Genomic DNA, 18,063 nt, shown 5'->3' with positions numbered 1-18,063 from the left:
TACACAAAAATAAAAAACATAAATAAAACATTAAACACTTTTAAAACTTCCAACATAACATGGCTGCTGTCAGCTGTCTCCTAAATGTCATACGGTCACTGGTCTCCACAGCTAGGGGTGTGTGTGTGTGTGTGTGTTGTGTAACTCCACACACACACACACCCCAAACATTTATCCGATGGAAATACAGTGGTACCTCGGGTTAAGTACTTAATTCGTTCCAGAGGTCCGTACTTAACCTGTAACTGTTCTTAACCTGAAGCACCACTTTCACAAATGGGGCCCCCTGCTGCTGCCGTGCCGTGATGGAAATAGGGATGTGAAGGAAAAGCAGGATGTTCCGGGATTAAATCAGAAACAGCTTTTATAAATTCAGGATGATCCCTGGAAAATAGGGACACCAGGAGCCAGCCATGGGGCCATGGCCTGGCCAGGATGGCTTTCCTGTCATACTTCAGAAGCATCTTGGGGATTTCCTTGTCTGAGCAGAGAAGAGGCATGTTTGATGGAGACTAAATTTCCAAGAAATTTCAATAGAACTGTACAGTTGATGTACTGTAATTTTCTTCTGTGAATCAAATACATTTGGAGCAAGTTTGTGAGCAACTGATTGTTCTTTGAGCACCAAACGTAGAACATAAACAAGTGACAAAACTAGAAAATTATGTTTATTAAAAGGAAAGGTCTTTTTAAAGTTTGCCAGTGCTGCAAACATACAAAATTACAAAACCAGAACAAAGATGGTCCTTGATCCCACTGATATTTTTTATTAAACTTTTTTTCCATAATGAGAACAAAATATTATATTTCCAAATAAAGCTACTTGACATGATCATTTGAAAAGATACAAACAGTGTTCTGGCCAAAGAGGTATATCACTGTGGCTGCTAGTGTGTTTCGGCACTTAAAAGCACCTCCCATATTAACAATAAAGCAATTAAAGGAGTGGAGTGAAAATGATACAGAAAGCACAAGAAAAAAGGTAAGGTAGGAACAGCACAATATTGCAAGCTCAGGTGCTCAGTTCGGTAGCCATTTAAGATGAGGGGGAGATTTGTTTACAAGCAGCCTATCAAATTGTGAAGCGATCACACAAAAAGGTGTTGGAGGAGCGCACAACTGGCAGTGAAAGATTTTTCTGACCCCCTCCTCGAAAAGGAGCAAGCAATGACCCCCTCTTTCCAGGATTTTTCACAGGCTCATCGCCTGTGACCGCCAACTAAAGTCGTCAATTAACACAACGAACGTAATCCATACAGAATGATGTCCCAACAGTCACCAAACTGAGATCACCCAACAACAATACAAATTTAACATTTGGTGTTTGGTTAATTTAGAACTGGACTGTGGTGTCCTTATTGCATTTTTGATTTTCTTTTTTAAGAACTAAATACACAGTATGCATTTAATACCATTATACAGGTAAAAGGTAAAGGTAAACCATTATACAATGTGTGTTTAATAAATCATTTTGGAAGTTAACAAATCTCATGCTTTTGAGTATTATCTATTTCTTCTAATAATAGATTCCCCAGGCCCCCACCCTCCCCACAATGGCTTTGATCTTGATTATTTCCCCTTCTGATTTCATGGTCAGAAACGCAGGTCAATTGCTGATTATACTGGATTGTAAAGTGTACAATATTCTGTGCTTATCTTTGAGCTAGTGTTTCTCAGCATCCCCAACATTCACGGGTTTAAAGCAGCAAACATTGCTAACGTTGCATGTTGTACTGAAATTTCTACCCTCTCTCTACTATGTGCATAATGTACTTTAAACCAATCTTAAGGAATACTTTACAGTACATCAGTTGCACAAGCAGTTCTTTCTAGTCATTCCCGTCATAATCTGTGTAACTCTGAAAGCCGCTATTCCGCCTTTCATGAAGATGAGACAACTTCTTCCAGACAGATTCCTGGTGAAAGCTAGCACTGAAAGATCTCCCCAGGCGCCCATGCTGCTTCTTAGAAATATTGTCTTCGCTCTCAGACTTGGCGATACCCGGCGTCTGTGACGGGGGCTGCAAGTCTTGTCTAGCGTTTCCAAATGGGAAGTTCCAGGGGCCAAACCTCTGCCAGCTAAGCCTCTGGAGAGCAATGATGCAATGCAGATTTCCTCCTACCTAAAAATCAAGGGGAAACAGAAAACCAAGTTCTAGATTTGGTACTAAGTTCCTTTCCTACGATTTCATGCTTTCCTCACCCTCCATTTTAAGAATTTAAACTTTTTTGAGCCTGCGCAGGAGAGATGCTGCTGCTCATCTCTGCCAACCCCTCACAGCACTGGCTCTGCTAATAATAATAATAATAATAATAATAATAATAATAATAATAATAATAATAATAATAATTTATTATTTATACCCCACCCATCTGGATGGGTTTCCCCAACCACTCTTGAGAGCTCTCAACAGAATATTTAAAAAGCTGGTGAAAACATGTGAACAAACACATTTCAGCAATGTATTTTTAGCAGTCATGCTACTTCCTATCTGGCTAATTTTTTACAGGGCTGTGGCCTAGTAAGAGCCGTGAGCAAGAATATAAACTATTGGGTGGAAAGAGCTGGTTTGCAGCAGATACCGTATTTTTCGCCCCATAGGACGCAGTTTTTCCCCTCCAAAAATGAAGGGGAAATGTGTGTGCGTCCTATGGGGTGAATGCAGGCTTTCGCCGAAGCCTGGAGAGCGAGAGGCGTCAGTGCGCACCGACACCTCTCGCTCTCCAGGCTCCACGAAGCTACCTGCAAGCCTTGCGCAGGGGGGGGGGAGTTTCCCCAGGCCTGCAGCGCGGAGCACGGGGCGCCCTCCTGAGGACGCCCCATGCTTCACGCAGGTGTCGGCAAGCCTTGCGCACCAGGGGGGAACTCCCCCCCCGGGCGCGTAAGGCTTGCGGGCGGCAGCCTGCAGCGCAGAGAACACGGCGCCCTCCGGAGGACGCCCCATGCTTTGCGCAGGTGTCCACAGCCTGCCGCCCGGCGCCCTGAAGCAGAGCGCCCCTCGCGTCGGGCAGACATCGGCCAGCCCCACAAGCTCAGGGGACAGCGGGGAAGCGCAGCGCCGCCATCCCACTGTTCCCCGACCTGGTTTGGGGGGGGGGGGAATAAAGGGATTTTTTTCCCCTTTATTCCCCCCCCCCCAAAAAAAAGTAGGTGCGTCCTATGGGACGGAGCGTCCTATGGGACGAAAAATACGGTACTTTTAAGTCAGCCTTTTCTCTAGAAAGAGCAAACAGATCAGGAAGAGGTTGCTTAAGAGGGGCTATCAAAAGTCTTTTAATTTTTTTGTTGTACTGGAATACTGAGGCAGGTTCCTCAGAGGGCCAGTGAAAGAAAACATGGTTTTACCACAGAGTTCTGATGCTTAGCCAAACAATCTTTTATTTGGCAGCATGTACTGAGAAAGTTACTTTTTGCAGAGAACAAGTTTTAGTCATTCATTTGCACCAGCTTTTCTTAGTTCACATGAGCAGCAGGAGTCACAATAGATGGATATGCAGAACTACTAGATCTCCCTGACCTCCTTCCTTATGTTTTCCTAACATTTTCACTCAGGGATTAATTTTTCCACGTTTCTTCAGCAGTTGTTCATTTTACATCACTCATGCAGCAATCATCCCTCACAGCTAGAGTCTTAAAGGCAAGCCAACCTAATGAGGCACAAATGCTCAAGAAGCAAGCTAATCTTGTTATCAAGATGAAGCCATTTTACCTTCTTTGTCTTCCGATACTGAAGGCCCCTTTCCAAGTGCCGGATATCTAGATACTCAGGATTTTGTGTGTTCAAGTCAGTTACAATATCTGCCCACCTGTGCAAAAAATAAAAATAAAAATCAAGGGGTGTGGTGGGAGGGTGGCAAAGATATCACAAATTCAGTGTAGAACATGTCATGCAATAAAATCGCACAAGCCGTTTTTATGGTTTTAAAACTCTCTGGGGTTCAGATCACAATACAATCTTAATTAGGAGCATCCTGCACAGCACGTGACAGAAACTTTGCTTTCCTTGATGTACCTTTAAAAAATGAACACACACAAAATTCACCACTCAGAAATGACTACAGCCCATGAGTCATTATCCCTGCACTGTGCTTCTGTATTACCCAAGTATTTCCCTCACTAATTTCTCAGCTCCTCTTTGGCCTCTGTCTCTTTGGTTACCAAAATGAGCTGAAAAACTATTTTCATTAATCAGTAAGGTGGTAAAAAAGGTATTTACTTTCCTTGGTATTTTCTTTTAAGATGGCAAAGTCTGTTTTGCAGAGAGAGGGGGGGGGGAGAAGGACAGAAAGGAGGGGATGTAGTATTTTGTAGACACCACAATCTTCTCCTTCCACAGTCTTGACACCACTCTTAGTATAGTCAATGCCAAGGAAAAATTGTGAGCTCACAAGAGATGATGTTTCTCTTAGAAATTTGTTTCTCAACGAAACGGTACCTCTGCAGAGAAAGCTCTCAGCTAAAGTCTTACCACTTTCTATTTGGAACTGCTGTTTTAAAATTTATGTCTCTTCAAGACAAATTCCCACCCCCGCCCCCGGGGTTCTACACCAGATACTTATGTGAAACGGGATGTCGATCAGATACAAGCTGCCTACCTACATTTTGTAAAGAAGCACAGTACTGTACCGCAAAAGCCTTCACGGAAGTTGTAAATGAAAAGTTAAAATACCCTTGGAAACATCTCTCCTGTCCAGTTTTTGCACTTGCCATTAACAGCAGCTGTACAAGCATGTGAAGTTCATAAAACCTAAATCTATATCTGATTAATCCCACTAGGGTGTGCTAACTTACTTTTTGCAGTGAATAGTTGGGTGTTTCCTGCTTGGCTCTCCGATGAGTATCCAATGTTCCACATCTTGCTGCAACAGGCGCCCTCTAGTGCACACAAAATCATATCCACTAATTTACCACAGTAAGACAAGACAGCTTATGAAAAAGCTTAGAATCATAGAACTGTAGAGTTGGAAGGGACCACGAGGGCCATATAGTCCAACCCCCTGCAAGGCAGGAATCTTTTTGCCCAACATGGGGGCTCGAACCCACAACCCTGAGATTAAGAGTCTCATGTTCCACTGAATGAGCTACGCTTTCTAAGGTATTCTGAACAGTCAGCATGTGTGTCTCAATATTACCACTTAGCTGTTTTACTTCTACATAACAATACAATTTCTGTTAAGGATAACTAAAACAACTTTAAATGTTTTCCGTGAATGTGGTTCAGAGAAATTGCTTCAGACTTAAACACGTGAAATATGTACCCCAGTCTTAATTAAAGTACAGGCACCAATTAATCTTGAAGTACTGGCTCCACCTTTACACTGCATCACCTCTGTATCAATTTCGGCATATTTAACAACTTGCACAAGCGGAAATAAATTTGCTCTAGAATTCTTAAGTTATTTTCGGATGCAACACCAAGCCAACATTTGTGTTTTGTTACTCCCCCTTCCTAGCGAGGAGCCCATGGCGGCGGCAGCCTGAGCGTTCATGGCAAACCATTCGTCATGACTTACCACGAAATGTGAATACAGCTGGTGAGTTGATGGCGAAATTGAGATCAGTTCACGCTACTGCTCCTCTTGGTAAAGATCTGTGTGGTTTTCGTTTTGTTGGGTTTTTTAATAAGATTTCAGTCCAAATGAGAAAATATTTGAAAAAATTGAAAGCAAGCCATCTTCATGCTGTGTTAAGTTTTCAATGCCATTAAAGTATATAAACGTTTGTAAGTAGGTGTGCACCCCTTAGGGATGTGGGTGGCACTGTGGTCTAAACCACTGAGCCTCTTGGGCTTGCCGATCAGAAGGTCGGTGTTTTGATCCCCGCAACGGGGTGAGCTCCTGTTGCTCTGTCCCAGTTCCTGCCAACCTAGCAGTTTGAAAGTATGGCAGTGCAAGTAAATAGGTACCGCTGCGGCGGGAAGGTAAACGGCATTTCCGTGCGCTCTGGCACTTGTTACGGTCCTCCGTGCACCAGTTGAAGTTTAATCATGCTGGCCACATGACCCAGAAAACTGTCTGTGGACAAACGCTGGCTCCCTCAGCCTGAAAGCGAGATGAGCGCAACAACCCCAGTCACCTTTGACTGGACTTAACCGTCCAGGGGTCCTTTATCTTTTACCTTTATCTTTATGCACCCCTTTTATTATTCCATTAGGACAGGCATAGGCAAACTTGGCCCTCCAGCTGTTTTGGGCCTACAACTCCCACCATCCCTAGCTAACAGGACTAGTGGTCAGGGATGATAGGAATTGCAATCCCAAAACACTTGGAGGGCCGAGTTTGCCTATGCCTGCATTAGGACTTACTTATCAGGTGTCATTGTGTTGACGTATCTTTATATGTGCACTATTAATATGAACGTCAGGCTTGCTTTTTCCACAGGGTGACCGCAACTGCATAGGGTACAGATTTCCAAAAACCTTCATCCATAAACATCTGGATGGGAAGTTTCCTTCTACTCACTGATTCAAAAAGTCACTGGGTAGCATCTGATATTATTCTGCAAACAGGAGAACCTTTTGCATGAACATAAGTTCCTTCCGCTCGCAAAGCAAGCATGTTGGATGCTACTCACTGAGTCTCATATGGCAAGCATCCTGTCGTGTGTTCTTCCTATCACCTACTTCTGACAACCCTGTCTCTGATTCTCCAAAGGCTTTAATATACCCAGGATACAGAAACATAGAGTAGCCTGGATTTAACAACATATTATTCAAAGAATGCCCATAGCATCAGTAGGTCATCAAAGTCTTACTTGTATGCCTTGCTTGGTTTTATTGGGGTGGCTTCAAATCCAATGGGGCAAAAATAATGATTTTGGCAATGATAAATGTAGGCCACAGATTCATCTCGCAGTCCTTCTGTTAGTTTGGTCAAAGCCCCCGAAGCTACAAATTAAAACAAGATAAAAGTCACTGGTAATTTGGATTTAGTCTGCAATGAGAGGAAATGCCATAGAAGATTTAACCCCTACGTGGAATTCTTTATTTTGTGCTCTGTAAATGGCAAAACACTCAGGGGCTTCAGAGGCATGCAAAACATGCATTACAAAAGCCATAGCTCTCAGTTTATTAAAACAGATTGAAATGTACTAGTCAAAAAAAGGCAACTGTATCAAAATACGTTTTCTTAAAAACATAAACCCGCTTCAACATTTCTTTGGGTTTTGTTTTTGCAATCGAGTGGTGTATAAATTTTATTACATAAATAAATAAATGAAACCAGCCTCCAATCATTCCTGACCTTTGGTCATGCTAGCTAGAGCTGGAATCCAACAACATTTGGAAGCTTGTATTAAATTTGTGTCCTGCCAGAAAGGTTCTGTGTTGCCTCCAGAAGCAGCTGAGGTGATCTGAAGTTTTATTTCAACTGCAGTTTGGTTTCATTTTTAAGCCACCCTTTCTCCTGCAGGAACCCAGGGTTATGAACAAAATGGGGCACTACCAGTCAGGTGGGCAGGTGGCATATAAATAATTATTATTATTCTAGAAGGAGATTCAGCTGAGGCTCTCTCCTGCTCTATTTTGTTTTCAACTGGCATGCTATCCAAGCCCTCCACAAGGACAATTCCACAAGGAAGTTTTCTTGCAAAGTTCAAGAATGCATGTTACAAAATAGCATCATTCTTTTTTAAAATTAAACAAAAATCTGCACTGAGTTCAATGTAGATGTTATACAGAAATGTTTTAATAAATAATGCAACTGCTAAGAAACGTTTTAATAAACATAGTGGCTATATATTCTGGTTCTCTTTTGCCTTTGTCATTTTCTGTTGTTCCGTCTGTTTGACAACTCACCTTAATAAAATTAGTTACTTACCAGTCTCCCCAGCCGTCTTATACTTCCCGTGAGGTTTATAGAGAAAATATGAGCATCCTTTTACATGGAAATGGTCGTTAATTTGTCTGAACCACCTGAAGAGCACAAAGTGGAAAAACATAGTACAGTGGTACCTTGGGTTAAGTACTTAATTCGTTCTGGAGGTCTGTTCTTAACCTGAAACTGTTCTTAACCTGAAACACCACTTTAGCTAATGGGGCCTCCTGCTGCTGCCGCGCCGCTGGAGCACAATTTCTGTTCTCATCCTGAAGCAAAGTTCTTAACCTGAAACACTATTTCTGGGTTAGCAGAGTCTGTAACCTGAAGCGTATGTAACCTGAAGCGTATGTAACCTGAGGTACCACTGTACTCTTAAAAGACAACACCTCTGGTTCATCATAGCCCCAGAAAACGATTCCCTCTGCCCCATTTTATTTCTCCTTTAAATGCTATGAACATCATACGAAATGGCTATGTGTTCACAACATGCCCCGATTAAGCATGTAGCAAAATGATTCTATGCATTGTCAAATAAGTGTGCACAGGATTGCAGCCTCTCCTTCCCCAGGGCTTTCTGCTTATTTCACTTCACTGCACTGTAAGAGCAGGTCTTACAGGCTAAGTTGCTTCACATGCCCTTCTCCTCTGAACCTAAGGGCTGGTCAGTCACATGCCAGAAGCATCATTAACACAACAAAGAATGTTAGTGCATTTCTGCATATATGTTACCTGCACGTTTTTAAAGCTTTGTACATATTTATGGACCACAATTTGTCAATTAAGACTTTATCCACTGTTCGGGTCTCCTTGGAAGCAAGCCCCACTGAACTCAATGGTGTTTACACCAAGGGAAGTGAGTAGATTGCAGCCCTAGCGAAGTTCTATAGATTAATAACTGAATGCCATTTAAGATACTTTTTTTAAAAAAGATGCACGTATAACCCTGTAGAATAGCGCAAGGTATAGCAAGAACAGCTTTACCTCATTAATGTTGTATTTCCAGTAAATGGCCCAAATCTAATTTCTTCGAAAGGAGGTTGAAATCCCAATATATGCAAAGCCTCTTCTTGAGTAATAGGAGGTAAGCTGGTTAAAAATAAGATGAAAATGTAAGGAATTATCACTTTAAAAAGCAAGGATTAGGCTATTTCTTTAGAACACTGACTAGGATGTAAGTCCCACTAAATCCAGTAGGACTTACCCCAAAATGAAAATAGTTAAATAGCTCCATCGAGTGACTTACTTTCCAGCTCCCATTGTGCTATAGAGGAAATTCCAGCAAGAGACTAATGAGGAAATCCCACATGAAGTCTTATATTGAGGGCGACTTATACAATACCTTTAAAAGAACACATTGCTTAAGTTTAGGCAGCCATGTCAAGACGTAAAGGAAAACAATGTATTTCACTTTTGACAAATTAATAGATACATATATTCAGTCACAGAATTTGTTTCGCAACTGAATAGCTGGCTCCGCTCAAGAAAACCATTATCTCAGCACTCTCTCACTCCATGCGTTGCATCCACCTAAATAGTTCCACAAGCATACACAATCCCCTCCCTCTACCCGCACACCCCTAAATCTGTTCTGGAGGGATGGGGGAACCCCCAAAATTTATGTAGAGGATGTACTGGGAGCCAGAGGTGATCGCACCAGAAGAACTGTTTGGTTGGAAAACGTCCTTATAGTTATCTTAAGTAATGCAGAGATGTGCCTAGAAGTATTTCACTAGAGCTTAATAGCCAGCAGGACAGCAAAAAAGTTTGACAAAAAAGAGACCTCTTTAGGAAACAGATATATAGGTTCCCGAACAGGATTCCACTTATTATTTCAAGGCAGATGTATTGCTGTATTTTTATTTTTATTATTGCTGGAGACAGACCTATCACGTTGAAATACTGATGGAAACTTCATCCATTTTAGAGGTTGGGGGAAAACCTGGGGCCTTTACTGTCAACACATATGCTCCAGATCCAGAGAAGTAATCTGAAATATTCTCAGCCAGCATTTCACACTTAAAACATTCAGGGCTGTTGTTATTCTTGCTCCTTTGAGGAGGCAAGGCACCTGTCTATGATAGAGTGCAGAGCTACACACAAACTTGTAATGGAGCCACAACAAAGTAGCCTTATAATCATAGATTCCTAGAAATGTAAGGTGGGAAGGGGCCATGAGGGTTATGTTGGTTTAATGCTTCCGGAAACAAAAAACACTCCTGTGATTTGAATAATCTCACCATAAACAGAGCTGTACCCAACATGGATTTTAAAAATATTCATCTTTACACATTCAAAATTAAAAAATAGCTTTTGAAAACTACCATCTTCGGAGATCTAACACTTTCCGTTGTTTTATTTCTTCAAGAGCATAATGTTGCGGACATTCTCTGTATTGTTTACTCTTCTTTTCTACAGACATCTTCTTGGTTCCTTGCTTCTTTATGTTGCCTGTCAAATAAGTTTAATCATTATTCTTCAGTTAGACAAAACATTATACATGAGCTTATTCAGAAGGCAGGTAAGGATATAAATTTAATAATAAACTTTAAAAGTCAGTTTTCTGAGAGAATTGCAAAAAGAAAAAAGCAATCTACAACTGGGAAATTTTTCTATGTGGTTATGCTGAACTCCAAATTAAAACCAAAATATGAAGTGTGGACTGTGTAAGTTTACATAGCTTGGTTTCATTTGCTTAATTTACATTGTGCACAAGTTAGATTTGGACTATTTTTGGCAAGGGAAAGAGATATGGTTTTGGCGCAGGCATGGCCAAACTTGGCCCTCCAGCTGTTTTGGGACTACAACTCCCATCATCCCTAGCTAACAGGACCAGTGGTCAGGGATGGTGGGAATTGTAGTCCCAAAACAGCTGGAGGTCCAAGTTTGGGGATGCCTGGTTTAGGGTATAGGAGACATACACAGAAAGCAAAACATGAATTGGAAGACAGGCTGCTCAGGAAAAGCATTTTGGTTCCTGAAATTCATTCCAATTACGCAGATAAAATATAACTGATGGAATTCTACAGGATTAGTGTGTGAAAACAGTCCCGATCCAATGATCCCCAGGCATGCACCTCCAGAGGGTGGAGGTGTCAGGTGAGCTATCCTGGCACCCAGGCATCTTCACTTGGTCGCAAGCGGGCCGATAGCCAGGTACAAAATGCGCCTGGCTAATTTTTAGCATCGCCTGGAATCTGGTGCATCTTCAATTCTCACCAGTGGGAGTACCAGGGCTGTGAATACAGCTGGGACTACAGCACTCCAAGCAGTGCCAGACAAGAGTTTATATTACAACCTAAGTATATTTTTCAGGAGTTGCTTTCCATTTATTAAGATAAAAACAGCACCACCACCGAACGTTCCATCAAAATAATTGTATATACCTGCTCGATTCTTCAGCTCTGGGGATGTATCACTGAATTCAGACTTATCAATTTCCCACGCCAATGGGAGCTTTCCAAGGCTACTGGACAAACTTTCCAAGTGAGTATCTTCATTGTAAACTATGTCTGATGCGCCAGTCCGAATGCCAATGAAGCCAGGCGAATTGTTCCTAACATTTAAGGCAGTGTTGTCTTGTAGGCAGGCACTAACTGTAGCACTTGGGCTTTTGTGAGCGGATGTTACCTGGTTTAAGAAAGCATAGTCTGAACAGATAGTGTAAAACTTTTCTCGGGTGTGAGTGACGGGGCATCCCCACGGATAATGCCTGTCCCCACTAGATCCAAGAGAGGCAACAGAGGCACCGGCAGCACAGAACGGTTTTACAGTACCATGAAGATTCACTTCTGAAGCTGTTCTTCCAGGTCCATGCTCGTTTTCTCCAGAACCACTCTCTAGCTGAGAGTCTGCAATGTTAGGCATTGAATGAATATACAAAGCTTTTCCAAGGTAATAAAACGACAGTGAGCCGGGGGCTCCTTTCCAACTCAGACGCTGCCTACATCGCTTCCTCCAGATTTACGAGATAATTTCAAATTGTCTGAAATAAAGAAGAGAGCATGTTATGTTTTCAGATAATAATAATAATAATAAGTATGCCAGAATTCTTCGCAGCAAAACTTGGGGCTGGTACACAATTTATTTTCTCCATGTATGGGACGGGTGGCACTGTGGGTTAAACCACAGTGCCTAGGACTTGCCGATCAGAAGGTCAGCGGTTCGAATCCCCATGACGGGGTGAGCTCCCGTTGCTCGGTCCCTGCTCCTGCCAACCTAGCTGTTCGAAAGCACGTCAAAGTGCAAGTAGATAAATAGGTACCGCTCCAGCGGGAAGGTAAACAGCGTTTCTGTGTCCTGCTCTGGTTCACCAGAAGCGGCTTAGTCATGCTGGCCACATGACCCGGAAGCTGTACGCCGGCTCCCTCAGCCAATAAAGCGAGATGAGCGCTGCAACCCCAGAGTCGGTCACGACTGAACCTAATGGTCAGGGGTCCCTTTACCTTTACCTTACCTGCCCAAGCCACCTTATTATATCCTCCTTTGAGGCAAGAAACCACAACTTGAAGGGGGAGGCCTACATTTAGGAAACTATTACAACAAATCCACGTAATGCTGCGCACCTACACTCCCTGAGCGTGTCAGGAGGGTTTGTGTTGTGCGTGCGTGTGAAATTATTAGAACTAGACAAAGGTTCCCAGACAGTAAGTGAACACAATCCCTGAAGCCAAAGGATGCTCACTTCCAGGGGGCCAAAGGCAAAGGCTTGCAACCGACTGCATAGTCCCCCACAGCACCTAGACTTCCAAGGCTCAACTGCCTCTGAACATGCCTCTAACCCGCCTACCATGGCTAACGAGAAAGCCATTGGCAGTCATAAATGACTTCATATTCAGGCTGACACACACAGGGAAAAGGAAAATAATTAGAGCACTTCATTTGAAATCCTACGGAAAATTAGGTGAGGCATTGACACGAACAGCAATCGCTAAGAACGCCGCTGTTCTCTTTATGGTTCATATACCAACTAAAATGCAATTAGATGTTCATAAAAAAAAATGAATTGTAAGAACTGGACCGAAAACATGGATCAAGGAGCACGCGAAACCACTTTGATTAAATTGCATAAATTTTGGAAATGATAATATTTTGATATCAATTGGAATCTGTATGTAATTGGCAACACTGTGGTAATATTGAGTAAATATTGGAAAATTATATATATATTAAAATTATATATATATATATATGAATGAAAGACATTGGCAGGCCTAGTGTCCTCCACCCAACTGCTTTCCCCAACGTGGCAAAAAATAAGAATAGGGGGTCGGTTGCCTTGTTTGCCACCCCCCCAAAAAAATTTCCCTTTTTTCCTGGCTCCATTGTGAGTCCACCCCTGAATAAGGCGCAACAACAGAGCCTGTACTAAACCACCACTCGCAGCACACGCCCCGCCCCCGGACTTTCCCCGCTTTTCTCGAGCAGAGACCCTCACTGCCCGCTCACCCCCCCTAACCCCAACCTCCGGGGGGTGTGAGTGTTCTCCTCCCCGCTGCCTCTCCTCTTTACCTGCTTGGCGGCGGCCATGACTCGCATCAGCACCAGCATCACCAGCAGCGCGCGCTCTCTCCCTCTCGCGCCGACCCCTCCGAGCTCACCTGAGCGCGCGCGCGCCAGCGGGCACGCACACATATACCCGGCTCGTGCGCAAGCCCCGCCTCCGCCCTGCAATCCTACGGGACCTGGGCAAGGAGGAGGAGGAGGAGGAGGAGGACGACGCCGCGTAGCCGGAGAGGCCAAAGCTGCCTTGCAGCCCCGCCTCGCTCCTCCTCCGGAAAGAGGCCCCGGGAAAGCAACAGCATCAGCCTACAAACAGCTTGGGGAGGGTTTGGAATAGGTAGGCTAACTTGGGGGGGGGGTCATTTTGATTACCTATTTTATCCGATAGTGATGTATGGAAGTGAGAGCTGGACCATAAAGAAGGCTGATCGCCGAAGAAATGATGCTTTCTAATTATGGTGCTGGAGGAGACTCTTGAGAGTCCCATGGACTGCAAGAAGATCAAACCTATCCATTCTGAAGGAAATCAGCCCTGAGTGCTCACTGGAAGGACAGATCCTGAAGCTGAGGCTCCAATACCTCATGAGAACAGAAGACTCCCTGGAAAAGACCCTGATGTTGGGAAAGATGGAGGGCACTAGAAGAAGGGGACGACAGAGGACGAGATGGTTGGACAGTGTTCTTGAAGCTACCAGCATGAGTTTAACCTAACTGAGGGAGGCAGTGAAAGACAGGAGTGCCAGGCATGCGCTGGTTCATGGGGTCACGAAGAGTCGGACACGACTAAACGACTAAACAACAACATTTTATCCGATATAGCTTTGCTCCACTCTGTCCAGGTCTTTGTTAATTTGTCGCCCCTAGTCATGTTGTGCGGATGCCTGATGATCGTCTTCTGAAGCAACTACTCTATTCCGAACTTTAAAATGGAAAGTGTAATGCTGGTGGTCAACAAAAGAGGTTTAAAGACTGTCTCAAGGCAAATCTAAAAAAAAAAAATAGTAGTATAAACACTGACAACTGGGAAACACTGGCCTGCAAGCACTTCAGTTGGAGAACAGCCTTTACCAAAGGTGTCATGGGCTTTGAAGATGCTTGAACTCAGGACAAAAGGGAGAAACTTGCTAAGAGGAAGGCACGCTTGGCAAACCCTCACAGTGATCAACTCCCGCCCAGAAACCAATGCCCCCACTGTGGAAAGATGTGTGGATCCAGAATTGGCCTCCACAGTCACTTACGGACTCATTGTTAAAACCGTGTTTATGGAAGACAATCTTATTTGGCTACGAGTGATTGCCAAAGAAGAAGAAGAATAGTTTGTTGAGGTTTTTTGTTTATTTGCACCCTAGGTATCTGAACTTGGTGAGGCAGAGTTTTATCTCGGTGCTGTTGGCAAATTCTTTTTGGACAGGCTTCCTCAACCTCGGCCCTCTAGATGTTTTGAGACTACAGTTCCCATCATCCCTGACCACTGGTCCTGCTAGTTAGGGATCATGGGAGATGTAGGCCAAAAACATCTGGAGGGCCAAAGTTGAGGAAGCCTGTTTTTGGATATGGGGTGTTGAAGCACATAGCCTCAGATTTTGCAAAGTTTACTTGTAGGCCCAAATGTGTTGCGAATGTGTCGACCACCAAGGAAACATAACAAGTGCCCAAGTGACGCTGACACAAAATCCCACGTGTACATTAAGTAAAAGAACATAAGCTTTCCCATAGCACCCCCCCTCTCCCGTCCCCTCTTTTCTTCCCAACCCCACACGGCATATAACACCGATGTCTCACGACAAATGTAACTGATCTGTAGAAAACGCCAACCTGAAGAAAGAGACAATGCGTGTGCTTTTGTAAACGATTAAAATCTTTAACAAAAAAATTTTAAAATACAAAGAGTACAGTGGTACCTCAGGTTACATACGCTTCAGGTTACATACACTTCAGGTTACAGACTCCGCTAACCCAGAAATAGTGCTTCAGGTTAAGAACTTTGCTTCAGGATGAGAACAGAAATCGTGCTCCGGCAGCGTGGCGGCAGCAGGAGGCCCCATTAGCTAAAGTGGTGCTTCAGGTTAAGAACAGTTTCAGGTTAAGAATGGACCTCCGGAACAAATAAAGTACTTAACCTGAGGTACCACTGTATTATTCTTTTTCTTTTTTAATTTAAACAAACAAATATCCTCACAGCTAATCATTTCATGGTTGCCAGCAATGGCATATTTCAGCCATCAAACGCCTAGGTGATTAAGTTATGGTTTTTTGAAAAAATCCTCCTGAATGTTAATAACGAGGGAAGCGTAGAATTCTAGAGTTAGAAGGGACCCCCAAGGGGCATCTAGTCCAGCCCCCAGGTACAGCTCACCAGGAACCATGGGCGTAGCCAGGGTTTTTGTTAGGAGGGGCACAACCGAAATGATGGGTCAGTTAGTTAAGTATTTCTGTTCTGGGAGGGGCAGCTGCCTCCCTTGCCTACGCTCATGACAGGAACGTAGGAAACTGCCGTATACTGAATTGGTCCATCTACCTCACTTGACTTGCAGTTGGCTCTGCAAGATTTCCAGCAGGGTTCCCTCTCAGCCCTACCGGGAGACGCCAGGGATTCAACCTGGGGTTTTCCGCATGTTTCTTGGCATCCATCTTGTCTCGAGAGGCAATGGAGTACACCTCCAGGGGCAAAGCCAAATAGCATGTTCACAGCACTGAAGTGACCTCCCAGGGCACAAGCCTGGGATGCCCAGAGAAGACCCCCTCTTGGCCTTGCTGATGCGGCTTGAAGGAAAGCAGAGCAACACGTTTGGCACCAGCTTGGCTGCAGGAGTTAGCAGGAGGCGTACAAGGCGCCACCCATCCATTTTAGGGACTCCACTCCAGATTTGCATACTCCTTAGCTGTTTCTTCTCCGAAAGATGTCCCACAAGGCAACAGACATAGGAGCTAACTCCTAAGGGGTGAGTTTCCTTTGGCCCCCCCAATAAAATATTGGAGGGCCCCTTCCTAAGCTGATGGGCATCCTCATTCAAATGGTGTGCATGCACTGTGTCTTGTGTGATTCATTATGCATGGTGGGGCTTGCCTGGGCCTCCCCAATATTTTATTCAAGTTGGCACCCCTGGCAGCAGAGGTTTAGGATCAGTTTCCCTTCTCGTAGATGGGCTGCCTTCCCAGGTAGTTCATTGGCCCCTCAGTTCCCTCCACAGTATGTGCAGAAACTGCCTTCTTGTCCATTGGTTCCACTATTGGTCTCGTCCGCTCCATCTGCCAGGGACTGTGTTTGCCTATCTTGCCAGGTTTGAGATCCACCTGCTACCCTCAATTACCCTTAGTTGGCCAGTCATGGCCATTTCCCAGGGTGTGGCTGCTGCTGCATGCTGACAGCTTCTAGGAGCCACAGGTGAAGGCTGAGTGCAGAGTTGGGACCTCTTGCTGCACCAATTGGAAGGTCGGCGGTTCGAATCCCTGCGACGGGGTGAGCTCCCGTTGCTCGGTCCCAGCTCCTGCCCACCTAGCAGTTTGAAAGCACGTCAAAGTGCAAGTAGATAAATAGGTACCACTCCGGCGAGAAGGTGAACGGCATTCCATGCGCTGCTCTGCTTCACCAGAAGCGGCTTAGTCACGCTGGCCACATGACCTGGAAGCTGTACGCCGGCTCCCTCAGCCAGTAAAGCGAGATGAGCGCCGCAACCCCAGAGTCAGACAGGACTGGACCTAATGGTCAGGGGTCCCTTTACCTTTATGCAAAAGGAGAGTTTTCTACTAGAGTCCCGCTAGTCCCACTTTATTATACCTTGGTCAGACCACACCTGGAGTTCTGTGTCCAGTTTTAAAAGGTTACAGTGGTACCTTGGGTTAAGTACTTAGTTCGTTCCAGAGGTCCATACTTAACCTCAAACTGTTCTTAACCTGAAACACCACTTTAGCTAATGGGGCCTCCTGCTGCTGCTGCGCTGCCGGAGCATGATTTCTGTTCTCATCCTGAAGCAAAGTTCTTAACCTGAAGCACTATTTCTGGGTTAGTGGAGTCTGTAACCTGAAGCGTATGTAACCCGAGGTACCACTGTATTGTCAAGCTGGAAGGTGTGCAGAGCAGGGAGACCAAGACGACCAAGGGTCTAGAAACCAAGCCTTATGAGGAATGGTTGAAGGAGCTGGGGAGGTTTAGCCTGGAAAAGAGGAGATTGAGAGGAGGTATGATATTTTAATGGCAGTCACATGGAAGATGGAGCAAGGTTGTTTTCTCCAGCTCTGGAGGGTAGGACATATAAACCAAAGGCTTCAAGTTACAAGAAAGGAGATTCTGATTCCCTGACAGTAGGAGTTGTTAGACAGTGGAAAGGTCTCTTTCTGGAGGTGTTAGGCTGTCCTTCCCTGGATGGTTGGATGGCCGTCTGTCATGTATGTTTGAGGGACAGCTCAGCTGGTTGAGCGTGAGACTCTTAATCTCAGGGTCGTGGGTTCAAGCCCCATAAAATCGTCGAGCTCTAGTCCAACCCCCTGCAATGCAGAAACACGCAGCTGTCCCGTACAGGGACCTCGGCGCCGAGGTGTAACCAACTGAGCTATCCAGGCGAAAGATTACGCCGCAATAAATCTGTGAAATCTTCAAGATGCTACGATTCCTGCATCGCGGGGGGTGGGGTGGGCTGGATGACCCTCGGGGTCCCTTCCCAACTCTACCCGCGCCTTGATCTCCCCGCGCTCCGCCAACCCCCGGCTGCCCACCGCTGTTTCGCCACCTCGTCGCCCCACAACATC

The 18,063-nt window shown here is 44.6% G+C and overlaps 1 protein-coding gene across 2 annotated transcripts; it reads right to left on the bottom strand.

The window, feature by feature from the left end:
• Window positions 1–1,386: 1,386 nt before the first annotated feature.
• BIVM (basic, immunoglobulin-like variable motif containing) lies at window positions 1,387–13,587 on the bottom strand. Of its 2 annotated transcripts, XM_083501247.1 has the most exons (10): window positions 13,327–13,587; window positions 11,202–11,800; window positions 10,140–10,266; window positions 9,062–9,157; window positions 8,800–8,904; window positions 7,819–7,913; window positions 6,755–6,887; window positions 4,793–4,876; window positions 3,711–3,807; window positions 1,387–2,123 (listed from the first exon to the last, which is right to left on the bottom strand). In XM_083501247.1, exons 2-10 carry the CDS (start codon window positions 11,680–11,682, stop codon window positions 1,830–1,832), a joined length of 1,512 nt encoding a protein of 503 aa, XP_083357373.1. In that variant the 5' UTR covers window positions 11,683–11,800; window positions 13,327–13,587; the 3' UTR covers window positions 1,387–1,829. The 2 variants fall into 2 exon arrangements, with proteins under 2 accessions (XP_083357373.1, XP_083357374.1); XM_083501248.1 differs by lacking the exon at window positions 9,062–9,157 and having other exon boundaries at window positions 13,327–13,501.
• Between the last annotated feature and the right edge of the window lie 4,476 nt (window positions 13,588–18,063).

Source organism: Podarcis liolepis (assembly GCF_965112155.1).
Source record: "Podarcis liolepis genome assembly, chromosome: 4".
In the NCBI taxonomy this organism is placed as follows: Eukaryota; Metazoa; Chordata; class Lepidosauria; order Squamata; family Lacertidae; genus Podarcis; species Podarcis liolepis.
Note: the sequence above shows the minus strand (reverse complement) of the source record. Positions and strands in the feature narration are given on the sequence as shown.

What these genes read in the sequence shown, in the direction of transcription:
- BIVM (XM_083501247.1), bottom strand. Translation starts at nt 11,682, where the DNA reads ATGCCTAACATTGCAGACTCTCAGCTAGAGAGTGGTTCTGGAGAAAAC. An exon ending in AAACCAAGCAAGGCATACAA is followed by an intron (nt 4,877 to 6,754) that starts GTAAGACTTTGA and finishes TGTGTGCACTAG; the next exon opens with AGGGCGCCTGTTGCAGCAAG. An exon ending in CCAACTATTCACTGCAAAAA is followed by an intron (nt 3,808 to 4,792) that starts GTAAGTTAGCAC and finishes TTTTTTGCACAG; the next exon opens with GTGGGCAGATATTGTAACTG.